The 17694-nt window shown below is 43.5% G+C and overlaps 1 protein-coding gene across 5 annotated transcripts in view; it reads left to right on the top strand.

Moving 5' to 3' along the window:
* The window catches only part of LOC140480503 (cytoplasmic dynein 1 intermediate chain 1), a 279676-nt gene that overhangs the window by 232095 nt on the left and 29887 nt on the right, over positions 1-17694 (top strand). For all 5 annotated transcript variants that reach the window (XM_072575444.1, XM_072575448.1, XM_072575445.1 and 2 more), the window contains exon 13: positions 8854-8987. In XM_072575444.1, coding sequence (XP_072431545.1) covers positions 8854-8987 — 134 coding nt within the window. The remainder of the gene's footprint in view (positions 1-8853; positions 8988-17694) is intronic.

Here is a 17694-nt window from a genome sequence, read left to right on the forward strand (position 1 = left end):
CTCCCCCCCTTCTCTCCCCCCCTTCTCTCCCCCCCCTTCTCTCCCCCCCTTCTCTCCCCCCCTTCTCTCCCCCCCCTTCTCTCCCCCCCCTTCTCTCCCCCCCCTTCTCTCCCCCCCTTCTCTCCCCCCCCTCTCTCCCCCCCCTCCTCTCCCCCCCTTCTCTCCCCCCCCTTTCTCTCCCCCCTTCTCTCCCCCCCCTTCTCTCCCCCCCCTTCTCTCCCCCCCCTTCTCTCCCCCCCTTCTCTCCCCCCCTTCTCTCCCCCCCCTTCTCTCCCCCCTTCTCTCCCCCCCCTTCTCTCCCCCCCTTCTCTCCCCCCCCCCCTTCTCTCCCCCCCTTCTCTCCCCCCCTTTTTCTCCCCCCCCCCTTTTTCTCCCCCCCCCTTTTTCTTCTTCCCCCCCTTTTTCTTCTTCCCCCCCCTTTTTCTTCCCCCCCTTTTTCTTCCCCCCCCTTTTTCTTCCCCCCCCTTTTTCTTCCCCCCCCTTTTTCTTCCCCCCCCCTTTTTCTTCCCCCCCCCCTTTTTCTTCCCCCCCTTTTTCTTCCCCCCCCTTTTTCTTCCCCCCTTCTCTTCCCCCCCTTTCCCTTTCCCCCCCCTTTCTCTTCCCCCCCTTTCTCTTCCCCCCCCTTTCTCTTCCCCCCCCCTTTCTCTTCCCCCCCTTTCTCTTTACCCCTATTCTCTCTCTCTCTCTCTCTCTCGTTCATTCCTTTCTGTCTTCCTTTCTTTCTTTATCTATCTCTTTGTCTCTTTCTGCCTTTCTCCATTTGTCTCTATCTCTATCTCTATCTCTGTCTGTTTCTTTCTCTTTGTCTCTTCTTTCCCCCCCTCTTTATTTTCTTTCTTTCTTTCTTTCTTTCTCTCACTCACTCACTCACTCACTCACTCACTCACTCACTCACTCACTCACTCACTCACACTCTCGCTCTCGCTTGCTTTCGTGCGCATGCGCTCTCTCTCTCACTTTTTCTCCTTCCCCTCGCCCTCTCTTTTTTTTTCCCCCTCGCCCTCTCTTCTTTCCCCTCTCTTCTTTCCCCTCTCTTCTTTCCCCTCTCTTCTTTCCCCTCTCTTCTTTCCCCTCTCTTCTTTCCCCTCTCTTCTTTCCCCCCTCTCGCCCTCTCTTCTTTCCCCTCCCTCGCCCTCTCTTCTTTCCCCCTCCCTCGCCCTCTCTTCTTTTCCCCCTCCCTCGCCCTCTCTTCTTTTCCCCCTCCCTCGCCCTCTCTTCTTTCCCCCTCCCTCGCCCTCTCTTCTTTCCCCCTCCCTCGCCCTCTCTTCTTTTCCCCCTCCCTCGCCCTCTCTTCTTTTCCCCCTCCCTCGCCCTCTCTTCTTTTCCCCCTCCCTCGCCCTCTCTTCTTTTCCCCCTCCCTCGCCCTCTCTTCTTTTCCCCCTCCCTCGCCCTCTCTTCTTTTCCCCCTCCCTCGCCCTCTCTTCTTTTCCCCCTCCCTCGCCCTCTCTTCTTTTCCCCCTCCCTCGCCCTCTCTTCTTTTCCCCCTCCCTCGCCCTCTCTTCTTTTCCCCCTCCCTCGCCCTCTCTTCTTTTCCCCCTCCCTCGCCCTCTTTTTTTTCCCCCCTCCCTCGTCCTCTCTTCTTTCCCCTCCTTGCCCTCTCTTCTTTCCCCTCTCTTCTTTGCCCCTCCCTCGTCCTCTCTTCTTTGCCCCTCCCTCGCCCTCTCTTCTTTGCCCCTCCCTCGCCCTCTCTTCTTTCCCCTCCTCGCCCTCTCTTCTTTCCCCTCTCTTCTTTGCCCCTCCCTCGCCCTCTCTTCTTTGCCCCTCCCTCGCCCTCTCTTCTTTGCCCCTCCCTCGCCCTCTCTTCTTTGCCCCTCCCTCGCCCTCTCTTCTTTGCCCCTCCCTCGCCCTCTCTTCTTTCCCCTCTCTTCTTTCCCCCTCCCTCGCCCTCTCTTCTTTTCCCCCTCCCTCGCCCTCTCTTCTTTTCCCCCTCCCTCGCCCTCTCTTCTTTGCCCCTCCCTCGCCCTCTCTTCTTTCCCCCTCCCTCGCCCTCTCTTCTTTCCCCCTCCCTCGCCCTTGCCCTCTCTCTGTCTCTTTGTGACTCTCACACTCACCCACTGTACTGGGTCTTGATTAGAATCACATTCCTTCTGTCATATTCATACTGATGTTAAAATCTTTCCATTTAAGCAATTGTTTCGTTGCTCTTCCATTTATATTGCAAATGGTTTGAATATAATGGGTCGTAACAGTAATAAATAATGGAAAATTTATAGCAGTTGCTTTTTAAAGTACAGATTCCACAGTAATGTGAGCAAGGCTAGATATATAATGAAGTGTTGGAAATCCAGATGTTTTTCTGATTGGGGTGCGCCACTTCACTATTGGTTTGTAGAAATGAGAGTTTGCAGCCTGGTTTGTCATTCAAATACATTGAGCTGTTTGAGAAGCAAACTGACCACAAAGTGCTAGGTCAGGTATATGTTCAAGACTCAATTTCCTTTAATGCTGGAAGTCAGGGGTGGAGGAGTGGAGAGCTATGCATTGGAAGTCAAACCAGTGACATGGGATGGGCTAAAGATGCTACCAATTCTCTGGGTGGAAAGTTTGCCCAGCATTCTGGAACCATGTTTTTATTTCCATTTTTAAAAACAGGTTGAACATTCGTCCTGCTCTCATCACTCAATGCCCTTGTTCTCAACGGCCGAGCCATACTGTTCTATGCCCCTGTGTCCATCCCCTTTAGCCCGTCATACCCTCTGCTAACCTGTGCCTATTTACACATTTTTGTGGCCCCATTACTCCATGCCAATCTACCCATTTCCAATGGGTCTTGAGAGAGACAGAAACTCTGTGCAAGATAATACACCCTATCCCTCCCATTTACACCTCTTGACCTTCTATCTTTATGACAATACAGTTATTATCCAGCAGGAACATAACCAGGATGTCACTGTTGGAAAAAAAAATGCATATTCATTGATTTTTTTTTGGAAAAAGAAATGTCATACATTGAAATTGCTTCAATTAATCCCTATAGCAAGATAACATTTTCATTCAAAAAGCAATTTGAGCTGTCCATCAATAGGCAACCCATTGTGAAAATGATTGATTTACCAAACAATTGTACTGTGCAAATCCTAAAATGGTTTTATGTGAAAAAACATCCTGGATTAGCTAGAACTGTTGATTTGTAGACTGACTCTTGACAACTTTGCAAGTGTCAGTGAGTTCACTCACTTTATTTTTATGCTGAAGAATTCCTTTTCACAATTTCAAAGGATGCCTTACTTTCACCAAATATAATCTCTGAACCAGATTCAAATGAGTACCTTATCTTTTCAAAGGGGAAAAATCTAAAACATTCCTCCATTTCTCATTGCTCACTTCCCCCTCATTCCACCTCCCCATGCCAATCCTGTGCAAAATGATACCATTTACCTATCTCTCTCAATCCCTCATATCCTATGCCAGTTTCGTGTCTAATTCTACCCACCACCTTTATTCCCTTCACCTACCATACTAACTTATTGAATATCCACAAGTACCTATGCATGTAGAAGAAAAAAGTATATTTCTGTTACTTCAATCTCTATATTGAAGGCTACATTCATTTTAGAAATAGGGCAGCATCATTCTTTAAAGATTAGGCTTGGACACTTGACAGTTCCTAACAGGTTGACATATCTTGATAAGGCAAAACTGAATGATATTTGTTGATATGGCTTGAGGTTCCTAGGGTTTTATGCACCTTTTACACAGTCGTTTCAGCAGCTAGCAGTCACAAGGGAAATTTGACCTCCAAACCCAAGGACACCCGACACCACCACAAACCTCCCCCCAAGGTAGCCTGAAACAATATTTGAAGGGATACTTCAGCTTTCTAAAGCAGTATCCTGGCTATTCGAAAGAAATGTACCAAGGACAGACCTGGTCTAATCTGCATACTCTAAGAGTTTCTGATAAGGGAATTTCTAAGTCCAATTAAAGTCCATAAGAAATCGGAGTGGAAATAAGGCCATTTGGCCCATCACGTCCACTCCACCATTCAATCATAGCTGATGGGCATTTCAACGTCAAGACATTTTGTCAGTTTAAGATTTAAGTCAAGACGTTTGAATGACACACTGCCTTTGAAAATGCATAAGCTCTAACTATTAGCTGATGAAGGGCTAATGCCCGAAACATTGACTGTTCTGCTCCTTGGATGCTGCCTGACCTGCTGTGCTCTTCCAGCATCACACTCTCTACTCTGATCTCCAGCATCTGTAGTCCTCACTTTCTCCCTACTTCTCCTTGCGTCAAATCCTGCCTCTGAAGTTGAGAAACTCTGAATTTGATAGTGGGGCTTAGAATTCCAATTTCTTCCAGGGCTTTCTTAGTCATGGAGACTTTGTCCATCATGCTGAAAACTGGGGCCTTAATTGCTGCAGCTAATACCTTCTGATTTTAATTGTATTTTAGAAATTAAACGTGTATTTTCTTTTGGTGTGCTTCCCACCCCCCTTTTTTTAATCCAGTTTTTGTTCTCCATTTCTGTGCCTGATTTGATATTGAATTCATCCATGTAGGCTTATACTTACATAATACATTTCAGAATCCTTCAACCTGATTTGTGAAAAGAGAGACACATTTGTTTGCCCTGTTTATTCTGAATCTGGATGCCCTGTAGAGCATCATGCACTTTCTATTTGACACATCTAGCAAATTGCCACAAACTTTTTCATGGAGATTAAACAGGCAAACAGAAGTCTAACTCATGGCAGGTGCTGTTTGATGACAGGTTGCAGGAACTTCTGGTCAATCTGTTTTCAATCACATTATTGTTATTCACACTGCATGATATCAACTTGGGGAATAAAATTCTACCTTTTCAAGAAAAGACCAAAAAAGGAAATTATGGATACTATAGACTCGTAGGAATGTCGCAGGCAATGCAATTTGTACACATTTTCCCTGAAATTAAAATGTATGGTAAATACTTGGCAAAATAATATATTAGGATATATTAAAGCCAGGTAAAGCACTAAAAGCAGAGAGACTAAGTTTAACAGTAATTGTTAAAGAAAAGTAAAATGTTTAGATAGTTGATTGAAGAACCTAGTAATAGATAAAAACATAATTGCCAACTTTCATGTAGTAGGAGAAAGTGAGGGCTGCAGATGCTGGAGATCAGAGTTGAAGAGTGTGTTGCTGGAAAAGCACAGCCAGTCAGGCAGCATCCGAGGAGCAGGAGAGTTGACGTTTTGGGCCTAAGCTTTTCATCAGGAAGGGCTTATACCTGAAACGTCGACTCTCCTGCTCTTTCAGATGTTGCCTGACAGGCTGTGCTTTTCCAGCACCATTTTTCAACTTGCATGTAGTGCAAAATATATAACATCCTGACCATCATTCTTGGTGTAATATCTTTTCCAATTTAAGTGAGATATTGAAAATATAATAGCCTTGCTATTCTTGTGTTTTATATTGAATCTGTACACTGTGAAAATCCTGCCCGTCCTCTAATTAATTAATTAAGTGCAGAATTTAGAATGTAATGTTTTAATTTTGGTTAAGCACAATATAGTATTTAAAATCTGTTTTCCAGATGGAATCTGATTATTTCACTTTTGTTTGTTTCCCATGCCATAGGATTGTAAAGTGTTTAGTTAATTAAGAAAATGTGATTCAATCATTCTCTGTCCTTCTTTAGCAGTCCTTTAAGATGGAGAATGACTTAATTCCACTGTGGAGTTGTGGGTCCTGAAGTGATGAAAGAGTTCAATTCTGGATCCACACATTCTGCCACAGGTAGAGAGGTGATATCTGAAGGGGCAGGTGGGTGGGATGCTGAAGATGGTTGGCACTTTTTGTGATTGCTGCTGCTTCAGTTTGGCCATCTTTGGTAAGTGATTCCACTGAATTTGTGGGATTTTGTGTTTTTCAGGAGGCTTTTTCCTCTCCTCCTGGTAGCTGCTTGATATAACATAGCTTGAAGTAGAGATCTTCTTTTGAAAGTATTATTCAAGCATACAGACAAGCTAGTCTGCTGAACACAGCTGATTGACAGGGAATCTTGATACTGGAGTTGTTGTTCTGAGTAAAGACCCTGTTATTAAAGTGCCTGTCATTGGATTTCCAGAATTTTGCAGAGGCATCACTGGTGGTTTTGTCTCGAACAGTGTAGTTCTCATTGAGGCAGTCAGAGTTCATTGGAAGGAGTACTTCAAGGATTTCCTCAACAAGGTCCTTGATCTGGGTGATCTTGACCTTTTTTAAAGACTACAAATTCCCCTCCCACATGGTGGTTGATGCCCTCCAAGGCATCTCATCCATGTCCCACACCTCCACCCTCAAACCCCACCCCTCCAACCGCAACAAGGACAGAACCCTCCGAACCTCAACTTCCACCCCACCAACCTCCGTACACATCGCATCATCCGCCAACATCTTCTCCACCTATAAATGGACCCCACCACCAGGATATATTTCCCTTCCCGCCCCATTCACTTTCCGTAAAGACCGTTCCCTCCGCGACTACCTCGTCAGGTCCACGCCCAACAACCCACCCTCCCCTCCTGATACCTTCACCTGCCACTGCAGGAATTACAAAACCTCCACCCACACCTCGCCCCTCACCTCCATCTAAGGCTCCAAAGGAATCTTCCACATCCATCAAAGTTTCACCTGCAGTTGCACCCATGTCATTTATTGTATCTGCTGGTCCCGATACGCTCTCCTCTGCATTGGGGAGACTGGACACCTCCTCGCAGAGCACTTCAGGGAGCATCTCAGTGATAACTGCACCAATCAACCCCACTGCTCCGTGGCTGAACATTTCAACTCCCCCCCCCCCCCCCCCCCACTCTGCCGAGGACATGCAGGTGTTGGGCCTCCTCCATCACCACTCCCTCACCACCGACACCTGGAAGAAGAATGCCTCATCTTTTACCTCGGAACCCTTCAACCCCAGGGCATCAATGTGGACTTCACCAGTTTCCTCATTTCCCCTCCCCCTCACCCCCCCCAACCAAGCTTACCCTAGTTCCAAACTTTCAGCTTAGTGCCATCCTCATGACCCGTCCCACCTGTCAATCTTCCTTTCCACCTATCTGCTCCACCCTCCTCTACAACCTTTGCCCCTTCCTCCATCCACCTATTGCACTCCCAGCTATCTTCTCTCCAGCTCCACACCCCCTCCCATTTATCTCTCCACCCCCAAGACTTCCAGCCTCATTCCTGATGAAGGACTCCTGCCCGAAACTCCTCGATCCTCCTGCTCCTCGGATGCTGCTTGACCTGCTGTGCATTTCCAGCACCACTCTAATCTTATCTCACATTCCATAGCATGTTATCTGCCACTATCTCAACACACACCCAGGCCCATGTGAGGTTGAAAGGGCCTTCTGACAGCTGAGAGCCAACAAGGTTGATGGTGCAAGTAGAATCCCTACCAAAATATTGAAATGCGGAGAGAAACACACTTGGCACAAATGATTTTCTCCTATCTGGAAGGAGTAGAGCATGCCAGCAAATCTGAGATGTTGTAGTTCTTGCCATCTTTCTCAAAAATGAGACAGATTGCAATAACTGTGAAGGGGCATTCCTGCTGTTCACCACAGGGAAAAGTAATTGTGAAAAATCCTCCTCAATTGGCTTCTCCAAATGGCTGAACAGCATCTACTGGAGTTGCAGTGTGGACTCCATCTATCAAGCAATACAGTGGACATGATGTTCACAACAGGACAAATCCAAGAAAATATAGAGCAAAGCAGCAATATCTATACATACATGTCTTCAAAGGCCTTTAGCCAAGCTAGTGAGTAGTGAGTTCTAGACTGGGTTCAATCTCCTATGTGTGCTAAATTAACTGAGCTATTGCTCTTGGACAGTGAGTGAGACCTCAGATGTCCTGAGAATCCTTGGATCAGAGAGGAAAAATCAACAATTGGCGGCACGGTGGCTCAGTGGTTAGCACTGCTGCCTCGCAGCGCCAGGGACCCAGGTTCGATTCCAACCTCTGGTGACTGTCTGTATGGAGTTTGCACATTCTCCCTGTTTCTGCGTGGGTTTCCTCCGGGTGCTCTGGTTTCCTCCCATAGTCCAATGATGTGCCGGTTAGGTGAATTGGCCATGCTAAATTGCCCGTAGTGTTAGGTGCATTCGTCATGGGTAAATACAGGGTAGGGGAATGGGACTGGGTGGGTTACTTTTTGGAGGGTCAGTGTGGACTTGTTGGGCTGAAGGGCCTGTTTCCATACTGTAGGGAATCTAATCTATTTCACACCCTTGATTAATATTCAACTCTAACAGAAAGTGCACTTGTGTGGATGTCTGATGACGACAGTGTAATAAGTTCCATAGCTAGATACTATACTGCGACATGTTAATTTGATGTTTGAAGCTTCAAAATTCTTCCAAAAATAGAGATGAATGTGTACACAGGGAATCAAATGTGAACTGATGGTGTTGCAAGATTTTTAATTATTGTCACCGTGTGTGGTCTCCCTCTGTGTGCATCTCTTGAACTCCCTTGCATCTCCTTAGCAACACAGTCCATATTACCTGTTTGATCCCATTTGCTGACTTAAAAAGTGAGTATATCTCTAAACATATTATCTCTGAGCTGAAACATTAAGGCCAATTCTTAATATGCATATAGCCCTAATCAGCATTTATTAGCTGGAAAATAAGTTGTTGACTTGTCTACCAAGTATAAGCTTAAACATGCATTCCGGTGCCCAAAATATTGGATCATGTTCCACACAATGGACCCATATGCTGCAATTTATCATAAGTTTGAGATGCTTCCTGTAGGTTTCATGTTTACAGCTTGACAGCTTGTGTCTTCCATAGTTTTCAGGTGTAAAAAAAAGAGAGGGAAAATAACTTGAATCTACATGCTAACAATTTTTTTTTCTTTCTTTCCTCCTCTAGGAGAATATGGAGCTAGTTTACAACAAGTCAAAGCCTGTAGCTGTCACCAGCATGGCTTTCCCAACAGGAGATGTCAACAATTTTGTTGTAGGAAGTGAGGAGGGTATGATTTATACGGCATGTCGACATGGCAGGTAATGTTTAGAACAATGTATTGTTTTTTGTGCAGGCTATTCTAGTACAATGGGGCTGCAAAAATTTAAGTGCTCATTAAGAACAAACTTGGAACTTTTATTGGATAATAATTTTTGATGAGATTTAACAAACCTCAATTATGCTGAATTGTTTTGACTGCCAGGAACTTGTTATCTTACAACATAAAGTCAATATGCTAGAATATCGGCTCCTTTAGTTTTAATGAAGTAAATAACAGCTGTATTTTACTGACATTAATGGCACTCACTATTGACCATAACCTATTTTGAAGACATGACACAAATGTACTTTACAGGAGTTTTATAGATTCTTTAAGATACTATGCCAAACAAGATGATATGAGGGCAAAATGGCCAAATGGTTAATCAGAGGTATTTCTAAAACACTTTGTAATGTAAGTTTGGTACCGAGGCAGATGAAGGTCACAGCCACTTGTGAGGAAGTGATTAAAGTTGGAGAAGCTCAATAGGCCAGAATTAGACGAGTATAAGACCTCAGAATTAATGGACTGGGAAGGGTTAAAAAGAGTGACCAATGTGTGGTATTGGCAATATTTAAAAGCAAAGATGAGAACTTTTTAAAAATTTAGATTTTAAAATCCAGGAGCTAGTGTAGGATATGGCGCACAGGGATGATAATTGAAGGCCCTTGGCATGAGTAAGGTTATGCATGAATAAGGTAACTCATCAAAACTGAGTTTTTGATTACCTCAATTTTACATGTGGCAAGTTAGTCAGATGCAAACAGGAAAAATCAGGAGGTTGGCAATGCATGAATGAGGGTTAGTTGAAGCTATGACCTGGAAATTGATGATCATGCTAATAATGTGGATATATTGTTGAAAGCTCAGGCCAAGGATACATATGCTGCCAAGGCTCTGAGCAGTCTTGATTAGAACATAATGTTTGCCAGGAAGTAGGTCTAGAGCAGGAAGCAGGAACTGAATGGTTTTTGTCTTCCACCTTGGCAGGGGATGATCTGTGAAATGAATCTGTAGAATATCTTTGTGACAATTTCCTGGAGTAGTACATCATTGAACCAACTAAGGATAATGCTGGTATAGATATACTGTTCTGCAAAGATGTAAAGTTAATTAATAATCTTCCAGGTAAAAGATCTGGGAAATAGTTATCATGCTAATCAATGAATTGCAATTAAATTCCATATTTAGTTTGAAAGTGCAATTCTTCAGTCCCAAATGTGCATCTTAAAGTTACTTGTGTAAATACGAGGGACGAACTGACTTTGGTTGATTTGGATAAAGAAACAGTAAGATTTGATGACAAGAAAAATCTATGGATGCAACTCCACATGCATTAGGTGGTCTTCAATAATTCAGAAGTGACTGAAAGCAACACCCAGGCCCTGGAAGGTTCCGCTGGATGTGAGATTCAGGAGTCAGGGAGGAGGGCTCCTTTGCCACCTTGCAGGCCAGCCCTCTCCAGCAGCTGAGCTGCCCAGGGAGGGAAGAACCCTATCCATAACTTGGGACAACGTATCTAGGGACCAGCACCACTGCGCCTCTGACCCCTTCCCAATTTGTTACTCCTTGTCTTCCTCCTTGTTCATGGTTCCAGGCATGAAGACATAGTCTGCTGACTCTGGGAAACCTGTCCACCCTTCAACTGCGAAGACACCATTTGGGAAGAGCAGCTCCTTATCATGAGCCCCAGCCTCCCTGGTGCCCTGAGACAAACCTTTTCTGATTCCCTTTTGACTCCACTCACCTCATCCTCCAGAGAGTGGAGCAATGTCAGCAGCACATGCAGTTGCAGTAGGACTTGACTGTACAAGCACTGCTGCTGTCACTGCACACGGGAGATAGTGTCAGGAGCACAGGAGCACCATGGCATGTGCAGGAGCAGCTACACGTGTACAGATGTTTCTGCAGCCTGTCATGGCCAGCTCATAGCATGGCCGTCATTTGCAAGTGTACAGGGACCATTTTGCGTTACGAACAATTACCCTGGATAAACAAAACAGTGGAGAACAATAAACAATTCAGCATGTTCAACAAAAATATATTCCATTGAAGAGGCAAATGCTGGACAAGAAAGATCTACCTTTGGAAGTTAATATTGGGTCTGAGTTAAGAGATTTACAATTTTGCAAAGAAGGCTAGAAAGCCTTAGGACTGGGAATATTCTGGAAGCCAATTGGGAGCTACCAAAAATTTTACAGAACAGAAAAATTGGAAGTGGGCAGCACGGTGGTACAGTGGTTAGCACTGCTGCCTCACAGCACCAGAGACCCGGGTACAATTCCAGCCTCAGTCGACTGACTGTGTGGAGTTTGCACATTCTCCCCGTGTCTGCGTGGTTTTCCTCCGGGTGCTCCGGTTTCCTCCCACAGTCCAAAAATGTGCAGGTTAGGTGAATTGGCCATGCTAAATTGCCCGTAGTGTTACGTTAAGGGGTAAATGTAGGGGGAATGGGTCTGGGTGGGTTGCGCTTCAGTGGGTTGGTGTGGACTTGTTGGGCCAAATGGCCTGTTTCCACACTGTAAGTAATCTAATCTAATCTAACTAGGAATTAAATGTAATTTGGAATAGAATTTATAAATAACTGAAAAAAGTAAGTAAAATCAGTATTAGTTCCTTTAGAGGTTGCCACAAGTGACATTACTATGGATATGAGATGGCAGAGATATTGAAGAAACTGTCTTCACAGTACAAAACACAAATGATATTTCAGAAGCAGAAGGTACTCAGGGGCTATTAAGAGTGAAGAAATTATTGTAATTAATGTGAGCAGAGAAAATTACTGTGGAGAAAACTTAGAGCTAAACAAATTCCCAGATATTGAAAGCCTATATCCTAGGATTCCAAAAGAGAAAACTCTCAAACTATGGACTTGCCTGGTAATGATTTTGCAAAATTCATTCGATTCTGGAATGGTCCTAAGGGACTGGAAGTTAGCTAGACATAATGGCCTAGATTTTCCATGTCCAGATATTCAATTCTACAGTGCAGATGGGAGTTATGTATGTGACCTGCAGAATCCCTGACATAATTGACTTGGGGAAATTGATGATTCCAATGTGAAATTCCCCTTCTCCTGGAAGCCTCCAAAAATATTTGTTTAAATCTGAACTTTTGGATGGTTTCACTGCAGTGAAGTTAATAATCACTCAGGAAAAGGTAGACAATTAAAATCTAATCTAACTGCTGGGTAACTATTAAGTTGACCCCTCAACTGGCCCCACACCCCCAATGATTACCTCTTCTCCCCCCCCCCCCCCGACCTCTTCCAACCCCTGTTCAGGGGATTATCAAGTCAAGGCTTGAGACGTATTCTTTCCTTTTAGGAATAGGCTGTTAGTTATCATGCGGAGTGTTTAGTATTGTCATTGATTCATGAAACAAGTATTTATGCATTTTGTAGCAGAAAACTGCCCAATCTCAAGTGCCTTAACAGACTCATACCATGTACAGCTTTACATTCTGTCAATAATCGTGGATACACCAGAACTTAATGCAGTTCGACAATGAGCCATCTTTTTCAATATCTACGCAGAAACATTATACACGAATTCAATTAGAAAAATGATTGGGTAAATCTGTAAAGATAGCTTTCAGAACAATAATAGGCAAAGGTCCTATTAGTCCTTTCAGCCTGCCCTAATTGACATACTTTGTGCAATGCAGTATGTACACTCTTCATCTCTTCTGAAAACCTGATAAATGTTTAAAAAGTCAAATTTACAACCCAGGCAAATTGAAATTGAGGGTCTGTAGAAAGTTAAATTTTGTGATATGAATAATCATTAGTGGTACCAAACTGGAAGTTTCGTTCAAAACCGGCAGATTTTGTTGAAGCTTTTTATGTTGCACACTCAGCACAATTCTCTTTTCATACAATATAGGTGGTGGTTTTCTCTTTAAATTAGTATTCTTGTGAATTGTCCTGATGAGTCCAAAACAAAAAGCTTCAACAAATGTGTGTCTCCTTTTTTTTCAACAATACTAATGATATGATATGAAAATTAATGTGTCAGCAAACTGTCGCTCAGACTGTGCTCAATAATAGCTAAAAATCTCACAACCCCAGGTTATAGTCCAACAGGTTTATTTGGAAGCACTAACTTTTGGAACACTGCTCCTTCATCACCTGGTGCTACTATGCTTCCAAATAAACCTGTTGGACTATAACCTGGAGTTGTATGATTTTTAACTTGGTCCACCCCAGTCCAACACCTGCATGTCCACATCTCAATAATAGCATATGTAACAGGAATAATAGTGACATTCGTGAACTTAATTTTGGCCCCTTTAATGTATCTAAAATATAATTTGTCAACATTTCTAATGAAGTTGCAGCTAATGTGGTGTTTGATGGTGAATTCAATAAATAGAACATAGAACAGTACAGCACAGAACAGGCTCTTCAGTCCACGATGTTGTGCCGACCACTGATCCTCATGTATGCACCCTCAAATTTCTGTGACCATATGCATGTCCAGTAGTCTCTTAAATGTCCCCAATGACCTTGCTTCCACAACTGCTGCTGGCAACACATTCCATGCTCTCACAACTCTCTGTGTAAAGAACCCGCCTCTGACATCCGCTCTATACTTTCTTCCAACCAGCTTAAAACTATGACCCCTCGTATTAGTCATTTCTGCCTTGGGGAATAGTTTCTGGCTATCGACTCTATCTATGCCTCTCATTATCTTGTATACCTCAATTAGGTCCCCTCTCCTCCTCCTCCTCCTCCAATGAAAAACGTCCAAGCTCAGTCAACCTCTCTTCATAAGATAAGCCCTCCAGTCCAGGCAGCATCCTGGCAAACCTCCTCTGAACTCTCTCCAAAGCATCCACATCTTTCCTATAATAGGGCGACCAGAACTGGACACAGTATTCCAAGTGCGGTCTAACCAAAGTTTTATGGAGCTGCAACAAGATCTCACGACTCTTAAACTCAATTCCCCTGTTAATGAAAGCCAAAACACCATATGCTTTCTTACAACCCTGTCCACTTGGGTGGCAATTTTAAGGGATCTATGTACCTGCACACCAAGATCCCTCTGTTCCTCCACACTGCCAAGACTCCTATCCTTAATCCTGTACTCAGCTTTCAAATTTGACCTTCCAAAATGCATCACCTTGCATTTATCCAGGTTGAACTCCATCTGCCACCTCTCAGCCCATCTCTGCATCCTGTCAATGTCCCGCTGCAGCCTACAACAGCCCTCTATACTGTCAACGACACCTCCAACCTTTGTGTCGTCTGCAAGCTTGCTGACCCATCCTTCAATCCCCTCATCCAAGTCATTAATAAAAATAATAAAAATTGCAAACAATTATGTTACAAGATTTCAAACTTATTTCACCATCTACCTCGTAATTATAAATGAAAATTCTACAAACTGAATAGGCCACAACTGAACAATGTACTGTTGATTTATTGCATGCGCTTAATTATTCCATTGTCTGTTTAACTGTTTTCAAAAATTTGACTTTGAAAAGGCATATTTCAAAAGCTTCTAAGACGTCAAACTATGTGTACTTAAATATTTCAGTAATAATTGCTTCCATTCTGTGCCATTACTTAGAGTTATGGATATTTAACTATGGTGACACCTGAATCCAGGACTGTCAGCTCCAGTTCTCTGCTGCAAGTTGTCCTAGTGACTGCTGTTGTCTTCAGATAGCACTCTCCCCAATTTTAATGCATTGCTCTACAGGAACTGTCTGTAACAGAATATTAAAGTTGCGAGTGTTTCTTTGGATGTAACCTCATGCTGCTTCACTGCATTTTCAAGAAACAGATTGCAGACTGATTCTGAGAGCAATCTGGAAACAGTTTTCTATTTAACCTCAAAAATCAAAACTATATAAGATAGGAAGATTCAACTGGAATTTAAAAGTTTTGGTTTGTATAGAAATGTCCTGAAATTGCCTTTTACATCTATTCAATGTGTGCAAAACTGGTTTCGTAACATTAACTTTGTATTGCCATTAATGCTCAAAAATTGTTTGTGCAGGAAATGGTGCACTAATAATAATTACTCAACAGTTCAGTTTGTGATTTATCAGGCTGGACAATCCTAAAAGAGTAGAAACAAATCTCATTTCTGCCAAAGCAAAGGGGAAAATATATTTTTTATAATTTTCTTTATTCTTTCATGGAACATGGGCATCACTGGCTGGCATTTATTGCCTATCCCTCATTGCCCTTGAGAAGGTGGTCGCCTTGAACTACTACAGTTCAGGAGCTGTAGGTAGCCCCGTGATGCCCTGAGGGAGGGAGTTCCATGATTCTGACCCGGCAACAGTGAAGGAACGGTGATATATTTCCAAAGTCAGGAAGGTGAAAGGAACTTAGAGGTGGTGGTATTCCAACGTATCTGCTGTCTTTGTCCTCTGGACAGAAGTGACTGAGGGTTTGGAAGGTGCTGGCAAAGGATATTTGGTGAATTTCTGCAGTGCATCATGCAGATAGTAGCATTAGTGGTGGAGATAGTGGATGTTTGTGGATGTGGTGCAAGTCAAGGAGCTGCTTTGTTCTGAATGGTGTCAAGCTTCCTGAGTGTTGATGAATTCCGCTCCATCCAGGCAAGCAGGAAGTATGCCATCACACTTCTGACTTGTGCCTTGTAGATGGTGGACAGGCTCTAGGGAGTCAGGAGGTGAGGTACTTGGCGTAGTATTCCTAGCCTCTGAACCGCAGTTGTCACTACAGTACTTGTATGGTGAGTTCAGTTGGTCAATGGTAACCCATAGGATGTCAATAATAGGGAATTCAGTGATGGTAACACTACTAACTGTCAAGGCTGGTGATCAATCTGTTATCTGTTGCAGATGCTCATAGCGTGGCATTTATGTGGCATAAATGTTACTTGCCACTTGTCAGTCCAAGCCTTGGATATTATGCAGGTCTGTTGCATTCGAACAAGGACTGCTTCAGTATCTGAGAAGCTTTGAATTAGGATTGCTTGAATATTTTCTGCAAAATGGATTTAGTATAAAACTATAACAAAATCAGAAATTACTGCAGAAACTCAACAAGCCTGCAAGCTTCTGAGGGAAGAAAGTAGAGTTAGGATTTCAATTCTGGTGACTCTTCTTCAGAATTCAGTTCAACTCAACAACTGAGTTCTGATGAAGAGTCACTGGACTGTCTGCATTTGATGGGTGAAACAGCAGGATCCATTGTTAACTGGACATGGAGGTGTGACTTGTTTTAAAAAAATGTTGATGCTGACCAAAGGCAAACAATTGGAAACCTCAGAAGGTCCTGTGGAATGTGAAGGCTGTGGCCGCTTCATCTGTCATGAAAGTTTAATGATGGTCTGCACTGAATGCATTGAAAGTTAAACGAATGGTCTGACTGTCCTGCTGATGTTGGGATGTGGGTTGCTGTGGCTCACTACTTGGAAGGCAAAGGCAGATGCAAAGGGACTACAAGCAACTGCAAGCCCAGGAATAGCTGTCGACCACCTTGGAGGATTCGGAGCTTCTAGCTCAGGGAGACGTTACAGCTGTAGAGCCCCACAAGAGGGTGTAGCCCACAGGATACTTGAAGTTTTTCAATTGCAATGCCATTTCCTGGAGACAAGTGGGGTGCAGTATCAACACAAGCTCTGTGCATCTTTGTGATGGAACTATGCCTGATGCTGGAGTCCAAAGCCATCCTCTTACTGGTGGCTACAGAGGTGAGGGCTGTTTGAACCTCTGTGACTGGCTGTTTTCAGGGAGAAGTGAGTGACCCGTGTGGGACCTTAGTTGTACATATAATTACATTAGGATAGTGACTGTTCATTTGTACAAGATCACATTAATTCATTTTGTTTCCTGATGACAAGGTCAGTGTTGCAGCCTGAGTGGTAGGATTTGGAAACAAAACTAACTTCCCTCAAGGTATGAAGTGCCACTGATAGTCCACACATGACACTGAGTGGACCATATTACAACACTCTAGAATTCATCTGTATGAAAGATAAATGTTCAAATGATCCGTGATTACTAGTTAATGGAGGTGTGTGCCCACTATCCTGATAGCTGCCATGACTCCTGCATCTTGGAGCACTCACGTGAACGTGGTGCATTTAAGGGTCCAGGTGCTTTGTAAGGCTGGTTTCTGGGGTACAAAGGCTAGCCATGGCTGATGACACAATTGTGCAACCCCTGGAGCATAGATACAACGCGACCTGAGCTTCAACCAGGGCCATGGTGATGGGGAGGATAGGCCGCCTCCTCTGTTTGAACTAGTGTGGGGAAGTTGTTGAATGGATTAAGTTGGGCAGCTCCTTAGTTATGATTTTCACGGCCCTATTGTGCCTTGATTGTGGTACGTTTCTTTGGGCACAGTTGCTAATGTTGAACAAAACAAAGTAACTATGTATTATTTTGGTGAAAGGGAATTTGTGTTTCGGTACTTCAGCACATACTGGAATAACTTTCTGATGAAAGTATTTTGTAAGTTCTTGATGTGTGAATTTTGTAATAACATTTATTAAATTTGGAAAAAGTTCTGAATAGTTTTATTTTTGTGGTCCAAGGATGGAGAGTTAGAATATTTTATGAGAAAATGAAGACTTTTTTCTTCATTCCTCCTCTGCTCCTGCCCACCCTTTCAAATGGTAATTTCAAATTGATGATGCTCTCCTCAGTCCCCAATGAATAGCAGTAGTTTTTTTTTAAATCAGCCTATCGGAATCCCTCATTATTTTAAAAGCATTTAT

This window comes from Chiloscyllium punctatum, chromosome 8, assembly GCF_047496795.1.
Source record: "Chiloscyllium punctatum isolate Juve2018m chromosome 8, sChiPun1.3, whole genome shotgun sequence".
In the NCBI taxonomy this organism is placed as follows: Eukaryota; Metazoa; Chordata; class Chondrichthyes; order Orectolobiformes; family Hemiscylliidae; genus Chiloscyllium; species Chiloscyllium punctatum.